Source organism: Musca domestica, unplaced genomic scaffold (genome assembly GCF_030504385.1).
Source record: "Musca domestica strain aabys unplaced genomic scaffold, Musca_domestica.polishedcontigs.V.1.1 2, whole genome shotgun sequence".
NCBI lineage: Eukaryota > Metazoa > Arthropoda > Insecta > Diptera > Muscidae > Musca > Musca domestica.
In genome coordinates, this window is record NW_026712249.1 from 6,589,823 (window position 1) to 6,617,048 (window position 27,226).

Consider the following 27,226-nt stretch of genomic DNA (forward strand, 5'->3'; position numbering starts at 1 on the left):
GAAGAGGCCCTTAAACCAACCGGTATTAAAACACATATTTGAATGATTATTTTTTTGTGAATCTGTATTCTTGTTTTACTTCTTTTCCTTCAGCGAATATCATTTAAAGCCTTGCGACACATAAAATAAATAATATTAAGTTATGATAAACTATAAAAAAAGAAAAGTCCGTTTGGTGAAATGCTTTGCCTCTGTCTGTGTGCTGTCTTTTTAAGCTTAGCTACGTAATCTCTTTTTAATTTCGTTGGCCAACTCGGCTACAGGGATTTCATCCTCTTTGCGAGTGGTGACTTCACGCAACTTGACAATGCCTTTTTCCAGTTCAGAATCTCCAAAAACAACAGCCAAAGGAATCTGTTGTTCTTCACAATGCTGCAGTTGGGCCAATAGCTTGGGATTTAGTTTGTAGGAATGTTCGGCCTAAAAGTAAAATTTGCAAAACAAAAATGATTTTTTGAGAAACAAAAAATTTATTTCACTCGGTTACCTTAATACCCTGATTCCACAAATCATTGAGAATACTAAGGCGTTTCTCGTGCAATCCCTTGTGGGCTGAGGCCACATAAACCTCAACCTCGTTGGTACGTTGCTTGACACCAGATGCTGCAGCCTTGGCCTCAATGACGGAGAATATGCGTTCCACGCCAATGGAAACGCCCACACATGGAACTTGTTTGCCTTTGGGATCAAACATGCCGACTAAATTGTCATAACGGCCACCGCCGGCCACAGAACCCACTGTGCCTTGTTCCTCTGCAGCTGCACCACTGCCATTGGCAAGAATTTTGGGTTCCGACTTAAGTACACATTCATAGATGACTCCCGTATAGTAATCCAAACCACGAGCCAAACTCAAATCAAAACTAATTTTATTGGCCAAACCCATGCTGGTACAATATTTCATAAGCAATTGCATGCCTTCCAGGCCTTTCATCGCAGCTGGAACAGCCTTCAGTTTGGGATCTGCCAACAATTTCTCCACCAATTCCGAGCCACCGCTTAATTGTACGTATTCACCGATTTGATCGGCAGCTGCAGCATCCAAACCCTTTTCATCGATCATTTCACGGCGCACCTCAGACCATGGAGACTAAAAAGGGGAAATTATTGCATATCTTCAAAATATATTTTTTTATGGATGCCATACTTTGTCCAATTTGTCCACGGCAGAGCATATGGTACGGAACTTATCAGCAGGCACCCCACATGCTTCAAACATGCCATCCAACAACTGGCGATGATTTAGTTTGATCACATAATCTCCAATGTCCAAGACATCCAGTATTTCCGAGACAATCTTGACGCATTCAGCATCGGGCAGCATGGGATCAAAGCTACCGGCAATATCGAAATCCTAAAACAAAATGATATTAGATTTTGGCTCTCTTCTTGGCCATTTGAAAACGTACGCATTGATAAAATTCACGATAACGACCGCGTGTCATGGCCGGATTATCACGGCGATATACTTTGGCAATGTGATAACGCTTTAGGCTGGAGATTTTATTCATGGCCAAATATCTGGCCAAAGGAACTGTCAAGTCGTAACGCAGTGCAAGAATTTCACCACCCTGATCCTTGAGATCATAGATTAATTTGGAATCTTCGCCATATTTACCGGTCAGTACATCCTAAAAATAAGAAATAGGAAAAAGTTAAGAGATAATCCTTTTATTTTTTTTAGTATTTAATGAAACATGCCTTCAGTTCAAAGACCGGCGTATCAATGGCTTCCCCACCATGCTTTTTGAACACGCCCACAATTTTGTCCAACACATTTTGGCGCTGCATCATTTGCTGGGGACCATAGTCTCTGGTGCCTTTGGGCGTCTTTAGGGTGAATTTTTGATTTTGAACCGGCTCATCTCCCAGTTTGGCCTTAAGGGCCAACAGCTTGGCCACCTCCTCATCGATCTGCAAGATAAACAAATAAGAAAGGCACACATTTGTATGTGTTCACACCATTAAAAACTCTTCGACAGCAATTGCAAAACATTAATGCTAACCTTGTCCAATTCCATTTGCCGATGTGTTTTTGTTATGGTACCACCACTACCACTACCACCAATTCCATCATCAGTGTCATTATTATTGTTGCTTTCGTTTTTCTTTTCTTTTTTGCTTAACTCCAGCAGCCTGGATGATGGATTTGTTTGTTGTGTTGCCAGCAAGCGAGGGCAAGCACAACTGCTGGACTTGTTTAAATTTCGTGTAACAAACCGAGTGCTCAACGCAATTCCGTTACGAAACATATTTAATTATTTTGTGTAATTCTTAGGTTTCTTGTAAATTTTTTAGTTTTTAATTTTGTTTTGTTGGGTCCATAAAATAGGAGAACAGTCTGGGTTGTTCTTTTTTCTTTTTTAGTGAATAAAAAGCTTTTTTAAACCTAAACAACGACAACAACAATAATGAGACTGAATTAGAAGTGGTTTGGAACGTTATATTTATTTGTTTGTTTTTTGGATGGAGGATTCATTTTGTTTTTTTTATTTTTGCAAACTTATTTTCAATATTAGTGTGATTTCTTTTTTAAATACATTTTTTTATGAACACAACACTATTGTTATACATGAAGTAATACAGATGCACAAATAAAACGATGCAAAATACATTTGTTTTACACAAAATGCAAAAAATTATGGGTTAGTACAAAATTAAATGGATTTGAACTTTTTGGTGTGGGAAAAAGCTAAAGCTTATTGTTGTTAGTATGCTAGACTAAGATATATATATGATACATAGACGACAAATGTGGCGAGGCCAATATTTACAAATGATTAACAAAAGATTGATCTAATCCGTAATCGTCGATCGCTTCAAGATGTGATATACAGGTATACATATAACAAATGTACAATTTAAAATATATGTTTTTTATTAGAATAGATAAAGGTATTCTATATTCAATCAATAACCAGTAAAATATTTGTTTCGCAAGTTATGACAGATGCTAAGTATAGGAAATTGTAACGCTTTGTGGGCGAAGTACCAGAAGGAGTTGGCAGATATCTATCATCTTCACAACGGATCTTGCGTTAGCAAAAATATTTTATGTGTGGAATTTGAATAGAGTTGTATGCTTATTTCGCTTTCTTTGAGCGTTTTGTTTTTCAAAAAACTTGAACCCTATGTGGGGGAGATACCAGAAGGAATGGTCCGATCTCTACCATCTTTATAATAGATCTTGTGTTGATGGAAATATTGAGATGTGTCAAGTCTGAGTAGAAACGGATGTTAATTTCGGGTTTTATGAGATTCATGAATATTCCAAATTTTGACCCTTTGTGGGGGAGATACCAGAAGGAGTGGACCAATATATTCCATCTTCACATCAGACCTTGGTTTAATAAAAACAATTTGATGTGTGTAATTTGAAGATAATCTGGCACTTACATCAAATTTTATAAGAGTTATAATTATTCAAAATTTTGACCCTTTGTGGGGGAAGTTTAAGAGCTATCGTACGCACCAGCCAGACCGACAAACGGACATCGCTAGATCGACTCCAAATGTCCTGAAACGGATTTGGTCCAAAGAGACCTATGGTCTAAAACCTTTATTTCGATGAGGCACGTTTTGGCGATATAAAATGATGTATATCCTCTTTAGCCATATGAGCTGAGCGTATAAAAACGTTGAGAGAACCGTTAAAAACATATCTTATGGGAAAATCTCAATGTGAATTAAGGATTTCACATAATAAGGATTAATATATATAAAATGGTAGCCTTTGTGGAGTGTGGTACCAGAAGGAGTCAACCGACATGTCCCGAATTTACATTAGATCTATGGTTGATAAAAAATATTGTAATATACGAAGTTTTAAGAAAATCGATAACTTGTCTCGCACATTATAAGGGTATAATTATTTAAATATAAATTTCATATTCTCATCAGATCTCTGCTTGATAGAAATACATAGAGTTTGAAGAGAATCTATGATTTATACCCGTTGACCCCTTGTGGGAAAGGTTCCATATTTACACCAGATTACGCATCTACCAACTCAATCTAAGCTTGATAATAGTATTACGATATACCAAATTTGAACGAGCTCTGATAAACCCTTCGTGGGTTATCGTGCGCACAAGCCAGACAGAGGGTCGGACACCGAAGGATCAACTTCAAATATCCAAAGAGACCTATGATCTAAAACCATTATTCGGTGAGGCACATTTTAGCCGTATCTTATTATATATTCTCTCTGTAGGCAAAAGGTATAATAATATGCATGTCATAATATAATCTGAATAAGTAAAAAAAAAAACTGTAATTCAGTCGGGCCGAACTTTGAATATTTTATTTTTTCAAAATCAATAAAATCCGTTAAAAATTCTATTAAAATCTTAAAAATACCGAATGTAGCCGTTATATTGGGGTTATACGATGACGTGGACCTGCACAAACAATTTTCTGTCATAGACTGTAGTATCCATTGCGGACTACAAATACCAAATTTGAAACATTTTCGGTGAATAATGTCACTTAAATCAATAAAATACCGAACATAGGGAGGTATGGGGACTATACCAAAACAATATGAAAAGTCCTGCAGACATAATATACATTTGAGTAAAATTTTCTCAACCCACTTCGTTTCGTTGGGAAGCTAGAGTGGTTTCCACAGACGGACGGACATCGCTAAGTCGACACAGAATTTTATGCTGTCCAAGAATACATATACTTTGTGGAGTCTAAAATATATATTTCGAGGCGTTTCAAACGTAATGACAAACTTAATTTACCCTCCATACTATGGTAGATGGTATAATAAACTTAGCAAATGAGTTTACATACTATACCTTATTATTGTTTTACTATGGGTACACCTAAGAATCAAAATTCATTTGAATTAGTTTTTCGGAAAATTCGTGTCGAAATACATAGCCTTTTGAGGTTTATCTTGGACAATCCCCTTACTACTGCTTCGAATAAATGAAAAAAAATTGAAATTTTCACTTGATTTTTTTTCTTCATCCTATACATTTAGATCGTTGACTTGGAATGATTTGTGATATGAATGAATTGAAATGTTAAAAGACATTTACATTCTTAAGTTCAACTCAATAATTATTGAATGGAAACTGGTTTCAAATATCTCATTGCAAACATTTGGCATACTCGGAGAAAGGTGGTGTTTTTGGGGCCTGGTCGCAGTTAATGACATTTGGCAATTTTTTTTTTGATTTTTAACAATTCAATGTATGGTTATGATGCTTGTATTGTAATTGATAGATAAATAAATTTATCCTGCATTGTTTTGTAATTGTTTTAAACTACCCAAAATAACACTCCCAATCTGAAACCATAATGTAAATCGCATTTGAACTAAGTCATCCTTAACATTAGCATATTTACTTCAAGGTCAACCATAAGCCACATATTAGACTGTTGGAATATTAGAAGAAGGAAAAACCAAACCATTTCACAAAACATTGGTATTTGAACACTCAGCATAGCAGCAACAGTGTCACCAACAACAATGGCAAGAAGTCCAAACAACACCACTCTAGCTTACAACACGCACGTGGTGGTGGTGGTGTTGGTGGGGTTTGTAATACGCATAAGAAAGGAAACATCTGAAGGATGGTGGTGGTGATGATGGTCTTGTTTGTTTTTATTATGCTGCTGGTTGCCTCGATGGTGGTTACATGTAAACAGGTAAGCATAAAAAAAAAACAAATAAACAACAGCTGATTTTTAAACGCGGAAAATGGAAAATCCCTACTTATTTTTCCTTCAGCCAACGACAGCCCAGCGCAAAATGTTTCCAAAATGCCAACTAGACATTCACTAATCAAACAAAGAAACAGGTTTTTTTTCTTATTGGAGTCTTAGTTATGTTGAGTGATTGTGGGTCAAAATTTGTTAAAAAAAGTTATTGTGGTACATAAAAACTCTATGAAACAATGATTGGCAAAAAACAAAAAAAAATGAGCTACAATACAACGTGAAAGTTAAGAGTTGTACACTAAGCTTTGCTCTAATTGTGTGGTTTGATTGCACGAGCAAAATCGGTTGAGGAGAGTGAAGGTGGTGGGGTGCAGCAAATTCTATGGAGTTGATGACTCAAACAACCAACAAAAAATTAAAGAAACAAATGCACGAAATTTTTGGTTTATTGTGAGATGGGCTGATGAAATCTACAAGTATTCTGGATGATCATTATGCGGATGGATAGATATATACTTGTTGTGGGGTTTATGGGCTCAAGTAACAAAAGACAAAATACAAATTATACAGTTGTACAAAAAAAATCAAGTCTCGTCTAAACGAATTGAAAAATTTGAGTTTTCCATTAAACTTTATGATACATACACTTTTCAAAAATGAAACATACAGACGCGCACACAACCAACCAACATACAACATATGTACTCTTGCCGAGGTACACACGTAGGTTAGTGCCGTGCCGTCGTCGTCCATACGTATTGATAAATATACAAAGGGTTAGTAGTAATGACTCCTAAATTTCTCGAAAAAATATGCTCCAAACATTTGTTACTCAATACCTCCTCTTTTTTTTTGTTAGTTGATGATAACATGCGAATAATTCAACGCCTCCCACTCTGTCGCCACCGTGAATAATGGCGAGTAAGAGGAATAGAAATTCTTTTGCGGCATCACTTGGGACGTACCTTTTCTTTGGCTTCCTTGGCCGCTTTTAATTTTCGCACCAAATCACCTTGTACTTTAATTTCTTCCAAAATTTGTTCACGCGTTTCACTCATTCCTAATGCCAACAAATATTCCAAAAGCGAAAGAACACGAACAGATAAATTCACACAAAACTTTAAGTTTCAATATTTTATAAATATGTTTTTGAAGTCTCACGCCGTTCTAGACACAACGTCGCGTATTTATTATATTTTGTTAATTGTTTTATTACGATTTTTCACAGAAATCCGTTTGCGTTAGAGATTTTTACACGCGTTCATCGTAAAAACTTGGTTAACAATTCTTCTTCTTCACCTCTTAGCACTAGGGCTCTTCAAATCGGCTTTTAGACACATCGATATGTGTTGATGGCAGTTGCAAATCGATTAGAATCGGACAGAGACAGTGTGATCCCCAAATTTGCAATTTGATGCTCATTTTTCATTTCGATTTTCCTGTTTTTTATATAAGACAAATTGCTTTGGATCAGAGTTGTATTTTGCTATAATTATGCTTCGAAAAAAATGCAAAACTAGTAGATTCATGCAGGTTCTAGAACATGTCATATATTTGAAAAAAAAATTAAATTTTTTTTGACATATCAATGTTTTTAAGCGTTGATGCATCTACCTATACTCTTCTACTATGATTGTACACATATGCATTTTCTGAAAAATATTTTAAAAGAAACAATAAGACTCCAATACAGAGCTGCATTTTTTGGTTGTATCGTAATCTCAATCTCGTTTAGTTTTTTGAACCAAGTTGATGAATTTTCTAAAAATATTTAAATATGCCGAATGTCTAGCCTTAGAAAAATAAAAAAACACAATACACTACTTTTTCTAAAAAAAAGTCCACGCTTACCGCTTCCAAACTATTTGGATCGTTGGATCGTTAATCTTTAAAGAAAAGCAATATCCCCTTCCCGGAAACATAAATAATATACAATTTTACATTTTCACCACAAAAATTAGACCATTATTGGTTCAAATGGCCGTTTTTTTTCTACAAACACACTGCATATCAAATACAACGCTTTTCGGTTATATTGCATCCGTATAACATTATTTTTTTTATTATAAAATACTTTAATTTTCTACTTATAGGGTAAAAATATATAACATACATATATATGTAAAGATTCTTATGTTTAAGGTTATAGAGGCATATTATATTAAAGAGATTTTTTTTTGGCCATGTGAATATAAATCCGATCTCCTTGAAATGAAAGCAAGTTAATAAGCGTAAAAATATATGTGTATGATTGCATCATATCATCTAATCATCGGCAAGACGACGCTTTTTCATCATTTTACGTTTCTTTTCCATGGCCTCCAATTTCATGTCTTCCAAATCTTCCTGCATGCCTATAGAAATGAAGAAGCAAAACAAACCATTACACTATGAAAGCAACAAGAAGTTAAAACATACTAATACATACCAATCTTTTTACTGATATACTCTTCACGTTGGATTTGGGCAAAACTGGCTTCCATCATGCGATCATCTTCTTCATCGAGATCTCTATATCTGTAATATTTTAGAAAAAGAAAAAAAAAAACAAATGTATGGTTAAATAACATAATCCATTAATTTAAAATATTGTTCCTACTTTGATTTGTCATAACCAAATATAGCTTTGATATGTGAAGAATAATCTTCTTCCTCATCGCCATCATCGATGAAATCATCCAACTCCGAATCATATTCGGAATCATCATCATCCAAAATGCGTCCTGGTAGAAAGAGAAAAATTAATTTGAAAAAACATATATTTGTTAAGATAGGTATTGCCTTACTTTTAGGTGCTGAAGATTTTTTGTTATCACTGTATTTGCTGGGGCCTGGTCCTCGCCGCACATCTGGCGGCGGAAATTGTCTCGTCCTTTGAACATCAGGTGGAGGAAATTCTCTGGTCTTTGTAACTTTTGGGTCACGCGGTGGAAATTCACGAGCAGGTCCACTATATGGCTGTTTGCTTACACTTCCATAGGGATTTTTGCTGGTCACAGCACCATTAGCCTTCTGGCCAACACTGCTGGCCTTATTGTTTACAGAACTGTTGGTCTTGTTATTGTTTATAGAGCTACTACCGCTCGACGAAGATTTGCTGGCTTGATTACTGGAGGCACTTGGTTTGGATTTTGTACTCGAAGAGAGTGAGGATGACGACGACGATGATGAAGTATGTGTTGAGCTTTTTGACGATGTTGCGTTACTTGAGCTTGAGGTATGTTTGGAGCTATTCGTTAAACTTGAACTGCTAGATGATTTTTTGAGGTCCTGGGGTATTGGTTTCCTATCAGCATTGCTTGATGAAACTTTACTACTGCCACTGCTATTTGATGATCCTGCTTGACTTAGCTTGGGTATCCTGCCATTGGGTTCCATTCTTTGAACACTGTTTGCAGAGGAGGAAGCCGATGAACTGCTTTTGCTTGAGCTCTTTTTGGGATCCTCATTGCGTTCACGTTCCCTTTGTTCTCTCGCCTTTTTAGCTCTTTCTCTTTCCTCCATTTCACGTTTCTCCCGTGATGTCAAAAGTCTTTCGGGTTCCTTTTTCTTAGGAACGACAACGGGTACTTCGACGGGTTGGTGTTGTTTTTGCTCGGCCAATTTCAGTAAAGCTTGAAAATCCATTGGTGGTGGTGGTCTTTTTTGAATCTCTTTTCGTTTTTTACGAATTTCCTCTTCCCGTTTTCTACGCTCCTCCTCCTCGGCTCGCTTTTCAGCTTCGGGATCGTAAAGAGTTTTCGATGTCTGATAGGACCGTGCTACATTTATGCCAGAACTAGAACTGGATGAATGTTCCTTAGGTGTACGAGTACGAGTGTGACTGTTTTTCTCCTCAATTTCCCGAGTGATGGCAGCCTTCACACGCTCTTTTGTACCGGTGAGATCCTTGAGCGACTGGGGCCTGCTTGGAGCAAATCCTTTGTCTTCTTTAACGTCTTTAACCTGAGCACACAAATAATTTATTACTGAAATCTTTGCAAAAATGTCGATTGCTTTACCTTATCAATATATTTTTGGAAAAAGGAATTAGCCTCGGTAGAAACATAGCCGTAATCGTCTTGATCCGGTTGATCAATGCCGGCCATGGTAATTGCTGTGTGTTCGGTGTTGACAGCATCTTCCAAGACGGATCTGTTGGCCGACTTAGTTACTTTCAACATTTTTCTAATTTTATTTTTCGATTTCTCATCTCTCATGGACAGCAGCGTATTTAACTTTTCCTGTTGTTCCTTCTGTTTGGCCCTTTCTTCCTCCTCCTTTTTTTGCAAGAACTTCTTAATGTTGTCTGATAACTTTTTCTCCTTCGATTCCTTTTTCGGGGGAGCAAACTTTGTGCTGTAATATTTTCCCTAATTGGGAAGAGAAAAAAAACAACAGATTTCTACATTAAAAACAGACAACAAAAACAACATTTAAATACGATACAGATGATCACTGCTGCATCTCTGAGGCTATTACAGATTTGGGTCACTGACCCAAACTCTCCTTGTGGTGAAATTTGTAATTGTGTGTAAAACTGTGTAAATTACTGCCAGCCAATTTACTTACATCATTTTTATTAGTTTCACTGTTTTTCTTGGCCATATGGAGTAGTGTTCCGAAATCCATTTTTCTTCTTGCTACTTTCGACTGTCCTACAGGGCTATTGCATTAGTATGAAATAAAGTGGAAGTTCGTTACTATTCTCTTAAAAGTTTTCAATGGTATTTTGTTTGATGTTTTATTTTAGCGTCTTGAGTTTCTTCGTGCTTTCTAGATTTCCAGACTTTGATGATTTGGTTCGTCTTTAAACTTCAATAAATTAGAGAGTAGTAGTAGTAGTCTTCTTTTTTTTTATTGATTCACAGTGAATTGATAACGAATTGTATTTTATATATATAGAACTATTGTTGTCTCATTCTATTACACAGTAAACAGAATGGTGCATGGTAGAATTACAAGGTAGCCCTATCAGGCCAGCTGGTGGCAACTTGATATGCCATGGGAGCATTGATATGTCAAAAAATTTTAAATGTTTTTTGAAATATGAATAGATTTTTAAATGTTTTCTTATACGACGTCTTACGGAGGTTATTATAATTCGAGATTTTTAACAATTTTTACAAATTTAAATAATTTTTCATTCAATATTTTCAATTCCAAAATTGGTTTGACAGTTCTTTGTCCCAGCAGCTGTGTCGATGCGTCTACCTATATTATTCTACCATGTTATATGCCAACCAAATTGTTGTAATTTTAATTCGCCACAAATATGCACATAAAGAAATTTTCCAATTATTGACAGTTGGCAATAATTTACAGGTATGGAAAATTCAGTACAATGGTGCAATTTTGGTTTTAAAAAGTATCGAAGTATCCCCGTGACCAGTTTAGTACAATTTTGTGTCACAGACAATATTAATACCATGTTCTCACAGAACAAAATTAGATACACCAATTTATACGAAGTGATTGGTAATTCATATTAACACAATTCTTTTTCTAAACATTTTTTTATTTGTTTGGTTAACCTTGAGTATTTAGGTGTTATGAAAATTATAAGGAAATTATAGAAATATAATTTTCATAAGAAATATTATTTTCATTAGCCACCAGCAACCAAGAAAATTCATTTCAAATAAGCAGAATATTTTCGCGATAATATTTGGCATTTATTCTGATGCTACGGTCGATTAATACGAGCGGAGAGTGACCATCGGCTGTTATGGCGGCCCACAACATCACTATGGCCGGCGCTTGAGTTGTGGTGGCCAACCGAAGGTGCACATTTGTCAGCTAACCTCTTTGGCAAGTAAAAACGATCATTTTGTTTGTTTACAAAATGCTGGACAACGAATGTTTTCTCATCGGATGGAACCAAATTTGGCAGTTCATCACTTTTGACCAAGCGAAGCAACTCTTTAGCTCTTTTGAGTCTATTTTCTTGCACTTTTTGAACCATTTGCTGTTTTCTACCGTCCACTTCCCTGACGTCTGGCTACGCTACCAGTATCACGGTAACGAGCGATGGTACGAGACACAGAAAATTTATTCACATTTAAATGCTGGAGTGCTCTAACGATAAAAAAATCAAACTATCACGCTTAAATTCCATCACGAATAACTTTTTTATGCTTGTAAACAATATAATGAACTGTCATTGGAATCATTTTAACAGCGGTCGGACGAGTGGCTTAGAAATGACAGCAATCTGAGGTAGGTTGCAGTTTTTTTATCTCACCCTATAATGGATATATGAAGTGTGAAAATAGAATACTTTGGTCGACTATATCTGGTACCTCACGCGCATTTTAATAATTTCTTAAAATTATCACATATTTCATATAAAGTCGAAGAAGTAGTCGATAAAGTCCAAACCCGGCACGTCGCAATATTTGAATCATATTTATTTAGGTCCTTTACGAAATGGACAATATTGGCCCATTCCTTTGGAACCTATTCCATAGGGGGCCAACAATTTAACAGAAGTCAGTCGGCAATACCGACTGATACTTTTTAACTTGTCTTTTCACTTGTCGACAAAAATCGGTAACTTTCAAGGCAAATTTTCCAAGTGAAATGAATATTAAGGATATAGTTTCTCTATCGCAAGTTATTTGCGACTATTTTTCTATCTCTAACCTACCAACAAAATTCCTGAAAGAAGAAATGACTTTCTTCAAAATAGAAGTTTGGAACCATCCATCCACCCATCCATTAGGGAAAGTCTTCGATTCTGTCCTGTCTTCTGTCAGGTAAAACTTATGTTTATTCGAAGGCGGCCCAGTTACATGGACTAACAGACATGTCCATATGTTCAATCGTCCAACATCAAATAATAATAATAATCCATAAAAATATTCCTATTTTTATTTTTCTTTATTTTGTCTTCGTTTGTTTGTATGTGTTATTGCATATTATAAACTATAATTGTTTATAATTATATATTTATTATAAATACAAAAATATATATATGTATGTTTTATGCTGAGTGTGTTTGGAAAAGGAAAAACTATACAGAAATGTGGAGAATAAAACAAAACACTAACAGAAGAGTTTTGTTCAAATAAGTCCGGATGTATGGAAAAAAAGCAATAACAATTATTTTATTTTTTTTTACTTAAAACTACAGGATATATAGAAAATAGAAAAGAAGAAGGCAAAAATGCGGGGGGCATAATGAATGTGAGTGTGTGCTTGATTAGATTATAACTTGTTATCGTGTATAGCAATTGATGGAAACATTTATCATTGGTTAATCCTAACTACGCGTTTCGTTAATGAGATATCGTGATTTTCGAATTTGTTAGTTCTTGTGTATGTAGGTGTGTGTGTGTGTGTTGGGGGCATTTTGTTAGGGGCCTTAATAGCTTTGTTTTTGTTTAAAGTTAAGAATTCATATCTTTGTCTCAATATGTATGTAGGGATGTTTGTAGGTGCTTAGTATGTAAGTATAAAACAAAGTGAAAGCACTTTTTGTGTTATTTTTCCATAATATACGTTTAAAGGCGACGTATTTCGTTATAAAACACAGGAAGCAAAATATGTATATCTTAGACGAGTGTATTATTGTTGGAAGGGGTAGGGGGGGTAGAGAACAATATATATATTTACACATTACAACACTCTCTATATGTAAGTATATATGGTTAACAACAAAAAAAAATATGTGGTCATTATAAAGGTAATCGATTGACTGCTGCTGCTTCTCTCTCTATCTCTGTGTTTGTAGAAATGTTAGGTGCAGCAGAAAAAAACATTAATTAATTGATAGTCGCTGAACAATGCAATTAGTTTAATGCTGTAGCCTGTAGATGCTGGTAGGTATACCAAATTTTCACTAATATTTACACAAGTGAATTACTTAGCATCTCCAATAAAACATTTGACAATATAGGGGTGGTGCGTCATCTTCAAGGAAACAAATATCAACTCGAAAGCCGGTGGTGCGAAACTACTACTACTTAAAACACATCTCATCAAAATTGCAATTATCCAAACTGGCGGCGGCATATAACTGGCGCAAGGTATTTAAACTACACAAATCACTGTCTTGCGGACATCCCGGAAGGTGGACTATACGCTCTTGGTGCATTGTCAGAACCTGCGGCTCGTCATTATCACATCTGCCGGGAGAAGGATAAATACAAATTAGTTCATATTTTATCGACTCACAGATACAGGATACTCACTCATACAAGACAAATGCCACATTTGTGGCAAACGCATCAATTTCACTTGTACGCCATTTACGTGGCTTGCCAAAGTCCTGGTATGTCAATGCTGTTGGATCTTTGTATAGACCCAAATGCGCCAAAAGCTTAAGCAATGTTCCGGAATGCGTAAAATAAAACGTTGAATTCGGCAATGGTGATTGGGGGCTAGAAACTCAATTGCTATTAGTAACCAACTGAAGGCGTGCATTAATCTCAAGTACTCACTCAATGTGCTTAAACATATTCTGTATGGCTGGACAAGCAATTCGATGTGTTAGATCAAAGCCATAGCCATCATTCCAATAGTACTCCAAATCTTCGGCAAACTCTAAAACATCCATTGTTTTTCGATCCAACAATTGACACCAAACTGAGGGTGGCTTGTGTCTTTGCCAGGCCGTTTCGAAACCGCAAATGGTATAAATAAGACGTAGAAGGCTAGCATCGAGTTGTGTTAACTTGGTTTTCTTTTGGACATAGAGGATGGCATCCAGCATATGTTCGCCTTGGAGAAATTTACGCACATTATCAAATGTTTGAGGATTTTTATCGACATCACTTTGCCAGCGACTACACAATTTATAAAACTGAAAGATAAAAAAGAAAATAAATAAATTAGTAAAAATACCCATAATATATACAAATAATCAAATATGAAAAGCAATATATGTTCCCTACCTGGTGATGGTTCATACACAGCTACCGTATTATCTACAAAACCCACAGCCAACGATATTCTGTGCACATGGAAAGCCAAACATGTGGGATGTCCAATCTTGGGCCCCATAAAACTTTCATTGCTACGCAATGTACTCAGTACCCGACCGCCCTGTTGACTACTATAAATCGTTATCTTGTTGGCACTGCCCGCTGCTATCATATCAACCGATGGATGGGATGCTATGGCCGTAACATCACTGCCCACATCCCACTGACTTAGAACACCATTGGGTACTTTCGATCTCAAATCAATAACACATATTTTGCCCTGTGAACAACCTGTTACAAGTGTCGTCTGATTGTCCCTTAGACAGGCACTCAGTATTGCACCAGTATGCTCGCGATAGACACGAATGGGAGCCTCCTGTGGAGCGCAGCGTTTATCGTAGAGTCGTACACTGCCGTTGCCACATCCACCAACAATAATGTCACTGCAAACGTTATTGGTAAACGGCGAGAGCACCCTAATGCTGTGCTCACTACCAATGGGGATGTCACTCAGGCGCAGTTCTCTTTCCACATCCCATATGCGTATGAAACGACTCGAACCACCGGCTACCACCAATTGCTGTGAACATTGCTGCCAAGCTGTCACCAAGCCACATCCATCTCCGGCAATATCCTTGCGTGTATACTTAGATGAGGATCCCAAACTAGGTGAGGTCCCCAGATAAGATGCCTGTAACGCGGGTAAAGCTACCCATGCTGTAACCAAACGGCCGGGAGAATCTCGACTTTGTTCCTCACCATTATTGCTGGCATTTGGCTGCCAAATGCGAACCACACCATCTTCGTGGCCCACCAATGTTAACGGCAAATCTTGAGAATTTAGGAACTCTATAGCACTGACGCGTGCAACAACATTACTGTTCTGTGGCATATGAGCCGGTGGCGAAGCCGAAGACGTTCGATTGCGTGAGGTTGTTGCTGACGACGACGATGATGGCACTGTAGCGGGAGTAAAGGTCCTTACCGTATTGCGTTGCCAGTCGTACAAGAGTACCTTCTCCCGGTAGGCAACTGCAATCTGTTGTTCGTAGGGCAACAGCCGCACGAGACTGGGTGTCGACTGAGTTTTACGCACCCAACTTTGTGTGTCAATGCGCAGAGATCTGGCCTGCTGGTTGCGCGCTTGACTGCGTATTTGACGATTACGTTGGAAGCGACATTCCCGAGCCCGCAACACAGGTGCATTCTTATCGACAGGAAATACTTGGACTTTTTCACTATCCTTATCGGCTGCGTAACGATGTTTTCCAGGACGTGTAAAGTACGATATGGCCCATGGTATGAATTCTGTGGTCACAATGGGTTTTAGTGTTTGTGACTTTGACTCGAAATTTGTATCGCTAGTACTGCTGTGACCGGAAGCAGAACCATCTGCTCCGCCACCACCATTTCCACCTACGCCTGCTGCTTCATGGCCTCCCATCGAGATGTGTGGACCAGCGCTATCAGTTTCATCATTCATCGACGTTGTGCGTAACTTCCGATGCAACATTGCTTGTGGATCATTCATATTTCTCAGTTTCGATGCCCAGGGACTAGCATTTCCCTGACCAGTGGCCACATTGCCACCACCCGTGGGTGGTGATTCGCCGGTACCAGCTGCACCGCCACTCAAATACGAAACTCGTGTATTTGGACTAGGCGGCAAACTGACGCTTAAGCTAATGCACTTCTCGTTGGCAGCCTCTTTGGCGGTTATCAACAAAAGTGCGGCATTCTTAATGAATCCGATAACCTCTCGGGCAATTTCAGCAACCTTGGGGAATGGATCGTGGCTTAACTGGTAGATGCCCTGCCACAGTTTCAAAAAGATCGACTGAAAGGGTATTGCTGAGGAGCTTATATTGGATATAGAACTGGAACTAACACCACGACGCATAGTGGCATGACGCTCCAGACTGTGAGTGGAATGATGATGGTGATGACCACCACCATGGCCGGCGACACTTGAAATTGGTGCCCCAGGCATAACATGGCTAACACTGGCACTTCGCTCACTACTGACCGATGACGACGACATGTGCTCCTGCATGTATACCGTAACGAATTGCGACTCAAACAGCAACACCATCCATTGCAGGGCAGCAACCAGCTCCATGCGCACCAATGGTGACATATCTTCGGCAACATTTTCAAGCAGTGTTATGGCTATTATCCGATCGATATTATTCGCGTGTTCCTCGGAACGGTCTGTTACTGAACTAATGAATGTGCCCAGGGCAAATACTGCCGCAGCACGTACCTCCGGAATGGGATCCTTCAAAAGGGGATATAATTTTTCATGTGCCAAATCGCGTACACCAGACCAACGGGCCTTTTCAAAGTTTTGCCACAGCATGCCTTTATCGAAAATGGTAGGAATAAAGAAAAATAATGAAAATCAGGAACATATTCAATGCTAATTTGTGTAAATTACCTAAACATATGGCTAGCCATTGTCTCAGCAACCAACTTTCGTCATTCAACTGCTCCAGACAAATGGACACCAAAGAGCCTTGCAGGGCGCTCGTTTGTCCCAAAAGGAATTTATTTACAATACAGGCTAAGACAAATGCCGACAGGGTGCGATACTCCTTAACCACAGTGTTGTCCTGCAGCACTCCCAAAAAGTATTTATGCTCCTTAACTAAATCCAGCTGGCATGTGGGATCCACAGCTAGAATTTTGGCCCAAATGAAGACCAACACTGGACGTAGCTCCTTGGCCGAGCTTTGTAGTAATTTAAGTACATATGGAAATATGCCAACACCTAGGGCAAGATTCACAGCCCAGGGGCCGAGATCAAGAAATCTGGCCAACAGTTCTAGGGCCCTCAAGCGATGGACTTGTGATAGTAAAACTTGCAGTACAATGGGAAGTTGTTCGGGTGGCGTGCGTGATTCTGACTCACGATCTAGCCACACCTGAAATGCGGTTAGCTGCTCCTCGAAGAAGGGCAATTGTTTATAGGGCGCACCTCTCTCCAAAATATCTGGCAGCTGTTGCAAAGCCAAATCCACCACTAAATCCCAAGCGGTCCACATGGGATGACGAAAACAGGGAGGCAGTGCAGGATGCGAAACTGGTGTGCAGTCATGCGACCTGAGGATTCGTTCAGCCAGCAGGAAGTTACGGAAAAGACTGGCCACCAACAAATCCTGGCGAAATAGCTTTTGAAACAACTCTCGTGGCAATGTATTCCAAGCTATTGTATCAGTGATGGCTGTAAACACCCAATTCAGTTCACCCATCATGGTGCGGCGATCATTAACCTTGCCGGGAATCTTATCGATGAACTCACTATGCAGTCGTGGAACCAAGCCGAACTTCTCTCTCATCGTGTACCATTTTAGGGCAATATTTATGGGAGTGGTAAGGCAGGATGTAAATAAATCGGCTGGTAATTGGGCATTCATGGGCAGAATTTCACCCACCGAACAGGCCGCCAAGTGGATGCAGTTCTTATAGCTAACGGCAGCAGGAAGCGATGTTTGGCCCTGACCAGGTGGAACACGTTGGTTGGCAGCAGCCATTGCCTTTTCCATTTCTCGTTCATGCTGTTCGGCAAACTGCAGAAAAGATTGGATAATAATGCCAGCATTCGAACAATCATAAACATATATTGAAGGAGCCGCCATCCAATTTTGTAACTCGAATATACTCAGTGGTATGTATTGAGTAAAGGTTTTGTTAAAAACCCAAATTTCTCCATTGGCTGTTGGTTTTGGTACACCGTGTCCGTTGTAGTGGAAAAGGATGCGTTCGCCCTTGGCATTACGTCTCAAGGAGGTGCACAACTTTTTCACATCTTCTACTGTGGGATCGTGACACTTCTTATATCTAGCTCGAGGCTGCCAGCGTTCGTATTGCATTTGTAAATTTGCGCCAATGAGATCCATAGCTTTGGGTGCCGATACCGAGGAAGGGTCGATCCAGCATTCCAGTCGAGCACATGGTTGTATCTTGATAACATCCGGAGGATCAACACCGATGTTTAGGCACAAGACCAAGGCAACACTTGCGGTTTTCATTCGTTCACGTATACGCCAAGGCTGACGTTCATATTTTATAGCCTCTATAACTTCATGATGTCGTTTGGCCTGGAAACACAGGGGACAGCGATGGTCGGGAAGCACTTCCAAATGTTCACCAAGCGACAGTTGTTGTAAGTATTTGGGCAATGTTTGACTATCCGATGTAGATGTTTTTCGACTATTCGTGCCTCCGCTGCTACTGGCACTGGTCCCGGTAATACTTGTTGCCATTGTAGATATCGTAGCACTGGCAAGTGAACTGGCAGCACCAAAGGAACCGCTGGGTATGGGTGTAGTAGCAGCCGCTGGCGGTGGAGGGCTATTTCCACTATTGTTTACATTCGCATTAATGTAGTGTGTTTCGAACATTTTCCAAGAATCCGAATGTCTTACAATGATGTTGTTGCTGTTTTTTTTTTATTTAAACTGTACAACAATAGCCGCCGAGACAAGGAGGCTGATTGAACAAGGCGTTTTTATCTTGTCATACAGACAAGGGTGGTGATGTTGTTTTTGCTGTGTGGCCTTTATTGGGTTGTCATTTTTGTTTTTGGAGACATCGCAGATCACTTTATTTGCAAATTAAATCTTTGATATTACTTCCGTGTTCTCTTTCTGCACCGGAATTTTTCTACTTATTTGTTCTGTTTCTTCTGCACCACTTCCACTTGCAACACAAACACCAAACAACAATCTATGTCAGACTGACTTTTTTTCTTTTCGCCTTCGCTTCAAAACATAACCACAAATTTGTGTGGAAAATATTCCACGATTTTCACTTTGTTACCAATTGATATTGCACTGAATTTCAATAAATCTTAAGAGTACAACAACCAATGCCCGATATTGGCCATAAATTTTCTTCGTATATTTAATGAATTTTGCGTTTTTTCTTTTGTAAATTTACCACGCTAGTAAAAAATACGCATTACGGTTTCAACTTTTTGACTTTTTCACTCTGTCCGCATGCATAATCTTTGGCGTTGCCATATTGACATAGCATTGGGAAAGAAAATAGCGCAATTTCGAATAATAGAGATAAAAGAGAATGACAAAAAAACCAATCAGGTGGTAAACAATAAAAATGTATTAAATTAACATTTCGCTCAGGTAGAGAAGAAACTGCAGAAAACAACAATGTAATGAAAGAACGAAAACATTGGCTAGATGTGCGGCAACTCCCGTTCGTACGCTTGTCAAAACAAACAACTTTCAAAAGGGTTGTCAAAGTGTTTGTAATCAAAATAGGGTTGTCGTGTTGTACCTTCTTCACTTACAGAGATGGAAAAGTTAAGTGTGATTCTTTTTTATTTTGTTTTTACTATTGACACGTACAAACTGTGAGGAAAGAAAATGTAATTGGTGGGAGTGTGCCGAAAAAAGTATGACATTTAAACCAAATTGCTGTCTTCTTACCAAAAACAGCTTTTTAGCGGGGTTGTTTGAACGTTTTTTGTTTTCTAATAAAAAAAAAAACAAATTCGTACTTTTTGTACCATTTCCTTTTATACCCTCCACCATTGTGTAGAGGGTATATTAAGTTTTGCATTCCGTTTGTAACACTTCGAAATATACATTTTATACCCCAAAAGTATATATATTTTTGAACAGCATAAAATTCTATGTAGCGATGTCCGTCCGTCTAGCTTCCAAACGAAATGAAGAAGGTGTATAAAATTTTACTCAAATGTATATTATGTCTGCAGGATTTTTGGTATTGAAAATAGGCCATGTAAGTCCACGTTTTGGTATAGCCCCCCATATAATGGTACTTCCCAATATTCGGTATTTTGGTGATTTAAGCGACACTTTCATCGGAAATGTTTAAAATTTTGTATTTGAAGTTGAAAATGGATACTACAGCCTTTGACAGAAAATTGTCTGTGCAGGTCCACGTCTTCGTATAGCCCCCATATAAAGGCACCTCCCGATATTCCATATTTTGATTTTTGCGACATTATTGATCAGAATTGTTTCAAAGTGGGTATTTGAAGTTCGTAATGGATAATACAGCCTACAACAGAAAATTATGTGTGCAGGTCCACGTCTTCGTATAGCCCCCATATAATGGTACCTCCCTATATTCGGTATTTTGATAATTTTAGCTACATTATTCACCGATTTTTTTTTTCAAGTTTCGCATTTGAATATTTTAATAGCTTTCACATAGGCACCTGCATAGGCAGGAATTTTTAAGATTTTAAAAGAATTTTTAATGGATTTTACTTTTTTGAAAATTGTCAAATGCGTTCCAAATGGTGGAGGGTATTCAAAGTTCGGTCCGGTTGAATTTACAGCTTTTTTATTTTTTTTGTGAATGGTTTAGTTAAAGGTTCGGTTCAGAACAGATATTACACTCCTACGTAATTCCCTGCGTACGCCTTCAGTGTTTTTCACAACAAAGTTAAATAAATGCTACTAATGGTGCAATAAGGTGATATGAACCATTCGTAAAACTACTGGAATACAAACTTGAAGCTATGCCTGCTTTCTCTCAGAATTATTTAAAATTAGATACAGAAGTTGTTTCCATATTTTTTTCTAATTATTTTTTAAAATGGTTCAAAAAGAGCGAAAGATGAATATTATCGGATTATTTCTTTAATGATCGCTTCGCAATGCACATTTCTTTCATACAATATTTATGTATTTGACGTTGATAATACAATAATTTTATACGACAAGGGTCTTCCTGGGCACAGTCGTTGAACATGTTTTCATATATAGTACGTTGAAGGTGCAATGACTAAAATGCATTGTATGACAATTATTTTTTATTTCAATACTTCCTTATATTGTCGCGGTGTAAATGTACAAAAATCAAATGCAGTCACAAGATAAAATTGTATTTATAAACATGTACACAATTACAATAAACATAATTGTATATTTATAGCCAGATGTGTGTATAAACCATCAACGTTGAAGAATGCATTTAAGAAAAGTTTTCTGATTCTATATTATATGGCAAATTTCATCATTTACTTACCCTTAGTACCGGATCCTTTGACAACGGTTCCGGATAAATAATTTCCCGTATTCGATGTCTGCCAAACAATCCAGTGGCAAAGCTTTGAGCACTTTTCAATGTCCTCTGGGTCGCAGTATATTTGAAATAGAACATTTGCGGATCATATTCTTCGGCCAACAAGGTGGGGAAACGGTTTTGCATGCGTTCTGCCAACTCAATTAATTCATCCTCACCCTCAGCTACTAAATACTTCTCTTCATCTGCCGAAATATTAAATGACCAAGTTCTTAAATTTTCGAAAAATTTGGGGCACAGTTCAGTGTCTTCTTTTGTCAAGAGTTCCTCTTTAAGGGCTGTCAATTTGGATTTGGCCTGTTTAATGACTTTTTTGCTGGGATTTCTGGTACCATGTCGTATGGTAGACCATAAACGTGATGGGCGGCATCCTATTGGAATCATAGCACTTTAAAAAATTACCCGTATTTGATAAATATATATAAATACCTTCCACAACAACTGGTGGTTTATCGTTGAGGTTTGCAATGGCCCGATATGGTGTTTTTGTTGATAAACGACTTTCAATATCCCTTCTTGAGATTTCATCATTACAGACTTCAGCAAGGACAGGGGATAGTAAAACAATAAAAATCAACTGAGTTATATACATTTTTATATAAAAAGATTAGAGATTAGCATTTCAGGTACATTTGAAATTTGTCAGAAAAAAAGTGAAAAATAAATTAATAATAATAAAAACGGGTACAAGAACGGAAGAACAGAGACTTTACACGAACACACTACCCAATTCTACCAACAACGAATGAAATGTAAACAATGGCAGGGCTGCCAAGGCATGATAAATGCAATAATTCCCTGCAAATGGCAACCTCGATTATTCGATACAATAGAGATGCCATATGTTTCCCATTGGCATCATCGTTTGTCAATATTGCATAAAAGTTGCAGTAAAAGCATATGCTCTGTTCCCGAATCTGCAAGAATTTAAAGATATTACAGCGGTAACCGATGTTCCTTCTATTATTTCGAAGGAATTTGTATTAGGGATTTAGTACCAAACCTTATAAGTAATTACTTAATTTTTTATTATTAATTTCATAATATGTAAAGTAAAGAATTTATTAAATTATAAAGGTCTGTTAATGTATCCCATTGTGTGCATTCACAAATGAAGATTTGAATAAATATCAAAAACTGCAAAACCACTTCTAGAACTCGTGTTTTTTCGCATGTATTTTTTCGATAACCATAGACGTGGCTTTAATTTCCATCAGGATAATCTAATAAATAATTACTCTGTTTCAGAATCTACAGAAGTGTAAGCATTTTACTACTTCTTTCTTTATGATATCAAACAATAGTACTATTTACTACCGTCTTTTAAATAGCACTTTTAATAATCGCCTTTCGATTGTTAACTGAATAAAAATCGAAATCGATTATTTACCCCCATAAGAATCGAAATAGCCTAGAAGAATCAAATTATCATTATCTGGAGTTTGGGGGACAACTTACGCTATAAAAATAAAAAATAAGTGTTTTAAAAGAAAAGAAAACAAAAAAAGTAATTTAAGTATCTTTCCCAACCCACACAAAATCCGATGTTCCAATTGATAAGATTCATTGATAATTAAATCGGCCAATAAGTGAATGAAAGAAGAAAAAAAACTTCGGTGGGTTTTGTTAATTACAACAACACAATGGCTTCTCAAATCTCCACAAATGAGTCGTCTGATTATGAGTTTTTGATGCAACGTCTGAATATAAGTGGTGGTCCAGTTAATCATACGCAGCATGTTGGTGCCAATTCCAATAGTACTCCAAGATCCCAAAGACAATTGCAGCAACAACCATCCCATGAGGATTATCGTATGTACGAACGTACCAATATCACTTCTGCGGCTGCTTCAAAGTATGCCACACCTAAACAAATTGAACAGTTGCACTTGCAACAACAATATTCTCCAAGATTGGTTGGTGGAGAGGCCCCAACAAATGGCAGTAATTCGCCGGTCTATGAAAATTTGGATTTTTATCATGGCTCCGGAAGTGGTGTAAATGCAGGGAAGCATTTTGAGAGCATTAATCGCAAGGCCCAACCACAAAGTCCCGCTTCTCAGGCAATACAACGTGGACATTATATGGTAATGCAACCCCCACCCGGTATGGGTTACCCTAGCGGTGGTAGCTCTATTCGTTATGCCCATACACCGGTACCAGATCCTGACGCAAATCCAATCTATGAAAATATGCGGGTCATACCTAATTCTGGCCAACGAGCCCAACCTCAGGCTTCGCCAGCCACAGCCACCATCTATCAGCATCATAATATTGAGGCGGTTTTATCATCACCACAACATCATGCTAACATTGCATCGGGTCGACAACAAAACTTAGAATTGATGGATAATCAAAGCACCACCAACAATCTTGGTGTTAACACATTGGATTTATTGGCTTCTCCGATGCATCGTCGCAGCACATCGAATTCATCATTGAAAACGGCTGCCCAGGCAGGACAAGCGGCCTCGTTGTCGGCTTGTGAACCAAATTCCCCAACCCAGCGTTATCGTAATCTCTCCTTACCTAGTACCGCTATTTCGCCATCGAAATCATATGCTAGTTCCAACTCGAATTTGAGTGGTCCAAATGATTTTAAATTGCATCAGCATACACCTTTAAAGACGACGGTAAGACGAAAAAACATTGTTCCATTTTAGTTGTTTAGGGAAAGAACTCGAGGTCTATATTTTTCTTGTAATTTCTTAATAACACTTATTTATTGAAATTATTACAAAATACTAAAGCCTTCTGAGACAATAAGTAGATACATAGATCATGTTATAAGCGGACCGAAGTATTCCATATTGAATAAAGATAAAAATATTGGTATGTGCAAAATTTGAAGGAAATCGAACATGCGAAATCATAAATTTCGATAAAGCACATATTCATATCGAATTTCTGGTAAAGAGAAATATTTAGATATAGCAGAACTTGTTTCGGAAGACATGACAGATATAAGTCTTAGAAATTGTGACTCTTTGTGAGTGTGTTACCAGAAGGGGTTTGCAGGTCTTGCGTTACCAAAATTATTTGGATTTTTGAAATTTGATGAGGACCGGATGCTTATTTCAGATTTTATGGGTATTTTGTTTACTTAAAACGTTGACCCTTTGTGGGGCAGGTACCAGAAGGAATGGTCCGATCTCTATCATTTTTATAACAGATCTTGTGTTGATGGAGTGGACCGATATTGTCCATTTTCGCATTTTCCCTCTCAACTATATGGCTGAGGGTATAAAAATCAAATAAAACGATCGCCAAAATTGTGTCTAGCCGAAGATGAATTCAATCCTCCAGAAAAATATGTCTAGTTAAAAAAAAATCGATTAAAAATCTAGAGTTTATAGGTTTAAACAAAATTTTGAATGCAAAGGTTTTTATCACACTTACATCAAATTAGAGGCTATCTCTATCCGAAACTCATTATGAAGGTTTACATATTTCCTCCAAATGTAAAAAACATTAATAATCTCTCTCTATTTTCTTTGTAGCATCACACTGCCGGAATAAATGTCTCCGTCAATCCCAATTACATTGAAGAAATTAATAGTTCCGATTATGTCTGCATGACAGCTAATTTAAATAGTAGCCCACTATTGAAATCTCAAAAGCCAATCACAACATCTTATAATACTCTGGATAAAACTTCGATTGGGGTATCCGTGCCCAAATCGAATCTAACACAAGCCAATGTTGAAAATCGTCGAATATCACCAACAGGTGCTGCATCCTCAGCTGCCACTGCCAACAATAGTAAACTATTTACACCCATACATGCAAGTACTAGCAATAATAGTATTCCAGCCACTTCTCCAACACCATCAGCAGGCAGCACTGGTAGGATTTGTATTCATTTTTTATAAAATTTCAAAATAATAAATTCTATATTTGTTATAGGAGGTTTAGCCAAAAATCTTCTACCCTATAGTGTAACACCACCCCGTCCGGCTGGTCCGTCAGAGGCACAAAGAAAAATCGAGGAATTAACTCGTCAGCTAGAAGAGGAAATCGAGCAAAGCGAAGAGCAAGGAGAATATTTTGGTAAGAATTTTGCAAAAATTTAAAATAAAAAATTGCCCACATTTTGCGTTTGTAAAACAGGTATTTGTCATACATGTGGTGAGAAAGTAAAGGGGGCTGGGCAGGCATGTCAGGCCATGGGAAATTTATATCACACCAATTGTTTTATATGTTGTTCGTGTGGTCGTGCCCTGCGCGGCAAGGCATTTTACAATGTACATGGTCGTGTGTATTGTGAAGAAGATTATATGGTAGGTATAGTCAGCATTTGTTTGTTTAAGTTAAAATATCGTGGGATTATCAATTTATTTTATAGTATTCCGGCTTCCAACAAACAGCCGAAAAATGTGCAATTTGTGGTCACTTGATAATGGAAATGGTAATGCATACGATACTCCATTAAAGATCGATGGCAATTTTAAACTATTTTCTTTTGATTTTCTATAGATTTTACAAGCAATGGGCAAATCATATCATCCTGGCTGCTTCCGTTGTTGTATTTGTAATGAATGTTTAGATGGTGTACCATTCACGGTGGACGTAGATCACAAGATCTATTGTGTTAATGATTATCATCGCATGTTTGCACCAAAATGTGCCAGCTGTGGCAAAGGTTTGTATTTCTGCGAGATCATTTTTTAGACAACTAAAATTTTAATGACTTTTCTTCTTAGGTATTACTCCCGTCGAGGGAACAGATGAAACGGTGCGTGTTGTCTCCATGGATAAAGATTTCCATGTAGATTGTTATATTTGTGAAATGTGTGGCATGCAGCTAACCGATGAACCAGACAAGCGATGCTATCCCTTGGATAATCGCCTCCTATGCCGTTCTTGTCATTTGCAGTGTTTATCATTGCAATCTTCCTCACATTCTGGTCAGGAACCAGTATGTGCTTCCTATCAATACATGGGTTAGAACCATAGATGGGAACCATTTGAAACTTCAAACCTAAAAATTGCAATATTAACTTTCAAAATATTCGAATACTTAGCTATGTAAGCGTTGATGGTAAACTACAATAACAAACACTATGCTTTATAGGATTTTTTTCTAGCTTAATAATGCAGTGGCGCACAAAACTTACCAATTTTGCATTTAAACAAACAACTACAAAATGTAATGCAATCTTAAAACTCTAGGATAAATACTTTGCTCTAATTGCAATGAACTAATTAAATGTGAGGGACAATTTTTTTATTAAAGACAATTTAATTTTTTTTATATACCAATTTAGTATTAAATTTCTTAATATTCTTATTTGCCAGATACTACTTTTTTATTTTTTATATAACATGATATATATTTGTAATGGCAACTTCTGGCGTTTAACAACATTTTTGTTGCTTGCAACATTTCCATAGTTAAGAAATAAACATACAACAATAAAAAAAATCGTGTTCATTTTTATTCTTATAAATTGCCTATAAATGGAAGAAGTTTTACAGGTCTTTTTTGGACATGTAAGGAAACTATAGGTGGAAGATCTTCAATAGCTAGTAGATCTTCTATACAGGGTGAGATAAACCCGTTT

General features: G+C 37.4%; 7 protein-coding genes across 8 annotated transcripts in view; 1 reads left to right on the top strand and 6 right to left on the bottom strand.

Annotated features, from left to right (window-relative positions):
* Positions 1 to 6,783, bottom strand: part of LOC101897616 (LIM/homeobox protein Lhx2) — a 151,298-nt gene extending 144,515 nt beyond the window's left edge. Inside the window, exon 1 of the mRNA XM_020035276.2 lies at positions 6,642 to 6,783. The gene's annotated coding sequence lies outside the window, so the exon portion shown is untranslated. The remainder of the gene's footprint in view (positions 1 to 6,641) is intronic.
* LOC101895885 (troponin I) overlaps positions 1 to 27,226 on the bottom strand; it is a 281,696-nt gene that overhangs the window by 91,290 nt on the left and 163,180 nt on the right. The window lies entirely within an intron of this gene.
* On the bottom strand, positions 51 to 6,777 carry LOC101894418 (histidine--tRNA ligase, cytoplasmic). Of its 2 annotated transcripts, none has more exons than XM_005179151.4 (6): positions 6,642 to 6,777; positions 1,702 to 1,914; positions 1,410 to 1,631; positions 1,148 to 1,354; positions 488 to 1,090; positions 51 to 420 (listed from the first exon to the last, which is right to left on the bottom strand). In XM_005179151.4, the coding sequence occupies exons 1-6, from the start codon at positions 6,732 to 6,734 to the stop codon at positions 217 to 219; spliced, it is 1,542 nt and encodes a 513-aa protein (XP_005179208.1). In that variant the 5' UTR covers positions 6,735 to 6,777; the 3' UTR covers positions 51 to 216. The 2 variants fall into 2 exon arrangements, with proteins under 2 accessions (XP_005179208.1, XP_058977719.1); XM_059121736.1 differs by lacking the exon at positions 6,642 to 6,777 and adding an exon at positions 2,007 to 2,357.
* On the bottom strand, positions 7,700 to 10,504 carry LOC101894696 (protein SPT2 homolog). The gene is made up of 6 exons (XM_005179152.4): positions 10,228 to 10,504; positions 9,678 to 10,028; positions 8,463 to 9,621; positions 8,276 to 8,399; positions 8,105 to 8,193; positions 7,700 to 8,030 (listed from the first exon to the last, which is right to left on the bottom strand). Exons 1-6 carry the CDS (start codon positions 10,285 to 10,287, stop codon positions 7,942 to 7,944), a joined length of 1,872 nt encoding a protein of 623 aa, XP_005179209.1. The 5' UTR covers positions 10,288 to 10,504; the 3' UTR covers positions 7,700 to 7,941.
* On the bottom strand, positions 13,026 to 22,414 carry LOC101898124 (multiple inositol polyphosphate phosphatase 1). Its single transcript, XM_020035278.2, is given in 4 exon segments — positions 13,026 to 13,784; positions 13,851 to 14,461; positions 21,606 to 22,033; positions 22,092 to 22,414. Coding segments are annotated over 4 exon segments (1,368 nt in total). The 5' UTR covers positions 22,255 to 22,414; the 3' UTR covers positions 13,026 to 13,618.
* LOC109611603 (regulatory-associated protein of mTOR) lies at positions 14,321 to 19,573 on the bottom strand. The gene is made up of 3 exons (XM_005179176.4): positions 17,020 to 19,573; positions 14,553 to 16,943; positions 14,321 to 14,461 (listed from the first exon to the last, which is right to left on the bottom strand). Exons 1-3 carry the CDS (start codon positions 18,983 to 18,985, stop codon positions 14,454 to 14,456), a joined length of 4,365 nt encoding a protein of 1,454 aa, XP_005179233.1. The 5' UTR covers positions 18,986 to 19,573; the 3' UTR covers positions 14,321 to 14,453.
* Positions 23,120 to 27,087, top strand: LOC101894854 (LIM domain-containing protein jub). The gene is made up of 7 exons (XM_005179153.4): positions 23,120 to 24,295; positions 25,163 to 25,508; positions 25,569 to 25,712; positions 25,773 to 25,942; positions 26,008 to 26,070; positions 26,139 to 26,304; positions 26,366 to 27,087. The coding sequence occupies exons 1-7, from the start codon at positions 23,306 to 23,308 to the stop codon at positions 26,608 to 26,610; spliced, it is 2,124 nt and encodes a 707-aa protein (XP_005179210.1). The 5' UTR covers positions 23,120 to 23,305; the 3' UTR covers positions 26,611 to 27,087.

Bases quoted from the DNA above. Each gene is read 5' to 3' on its own strand.
- LOC101894418 (XM_059121736.1), bottom strand. From the start codon at position 2,252: ATGTTTCGTAACGGAATTGCGTTGAGCACTCGGTTTGTTACACGAAAT. The intron at 1,915-2,006 runs GTTAGCATTAAT...TTTATCTTGCAG, and splicing joins GGCAAATGGAATTGGACAAG to ATCGATGAGGAGGTGGCCAA. The intron at 1,632-1,701 runs GCATGTTTCATT...TCTTATTTTTAG, and splicing joins CGCCGGTCTTTGAACTGAAG to GATGTACTGACCGGTAAATA.
- LOC101894696 (XM_005179152.4), bottom strand. From the start codon at position 10,287: ATGGATTTCGGAACACTACTCCATATGGCCAAGAAAAACAGTGAAACT. The intron at 9,622-9,677 runs GTAAAGCAATCG...TTGTGTGCTCAG, and splicing joins TCCAAAAATATATTGATAAG to GTTAAAGACGTTAAAGAAGA. The intron at 8,400-8,462 runs GTAAGGCAATAC...TCTTTCTACCAG, and splicing joins AAAATCTTCAGCACCTAAAA to GACGCATTTTGGATGATGAT.
- LOC109611603 (XM_005179176.4), bottom strand. From the start codon at position 18,985: ATGTTCGAAACACACTACATTAATGCGAATGTAAACAATAGTGGAAAT. The intron at 16,944-17,019 runs GTAATTTACACA...TTTTCGATAAAG, and splicing joins ATGGCTAGCCATATGTTTAG to GCATGCTGTGGCAAAACTTT.
- LOC101894854 (XM_005179153.4), top strand. From the start codon at position 23,306: ATGGCTTCTCAAATCTCCACAAATGAGTCGTCTGATTATGAGTTTTTG. The intron at 25,509-25,568 runs GTAGGATTTGTA...TATTTGTTATAG, and splicing joins ACCATCAGCAGGCAGCACTG to GAGGTTTAGCCAAAAATCTT. The intron at 26,305-26,365 runs GTTTGTATTTCT...TTTTCTTCTTAG, and splicing joins ATGTGCCAGCTGTGGCAAAG to GTATTACTCCCGTCGAGGGA.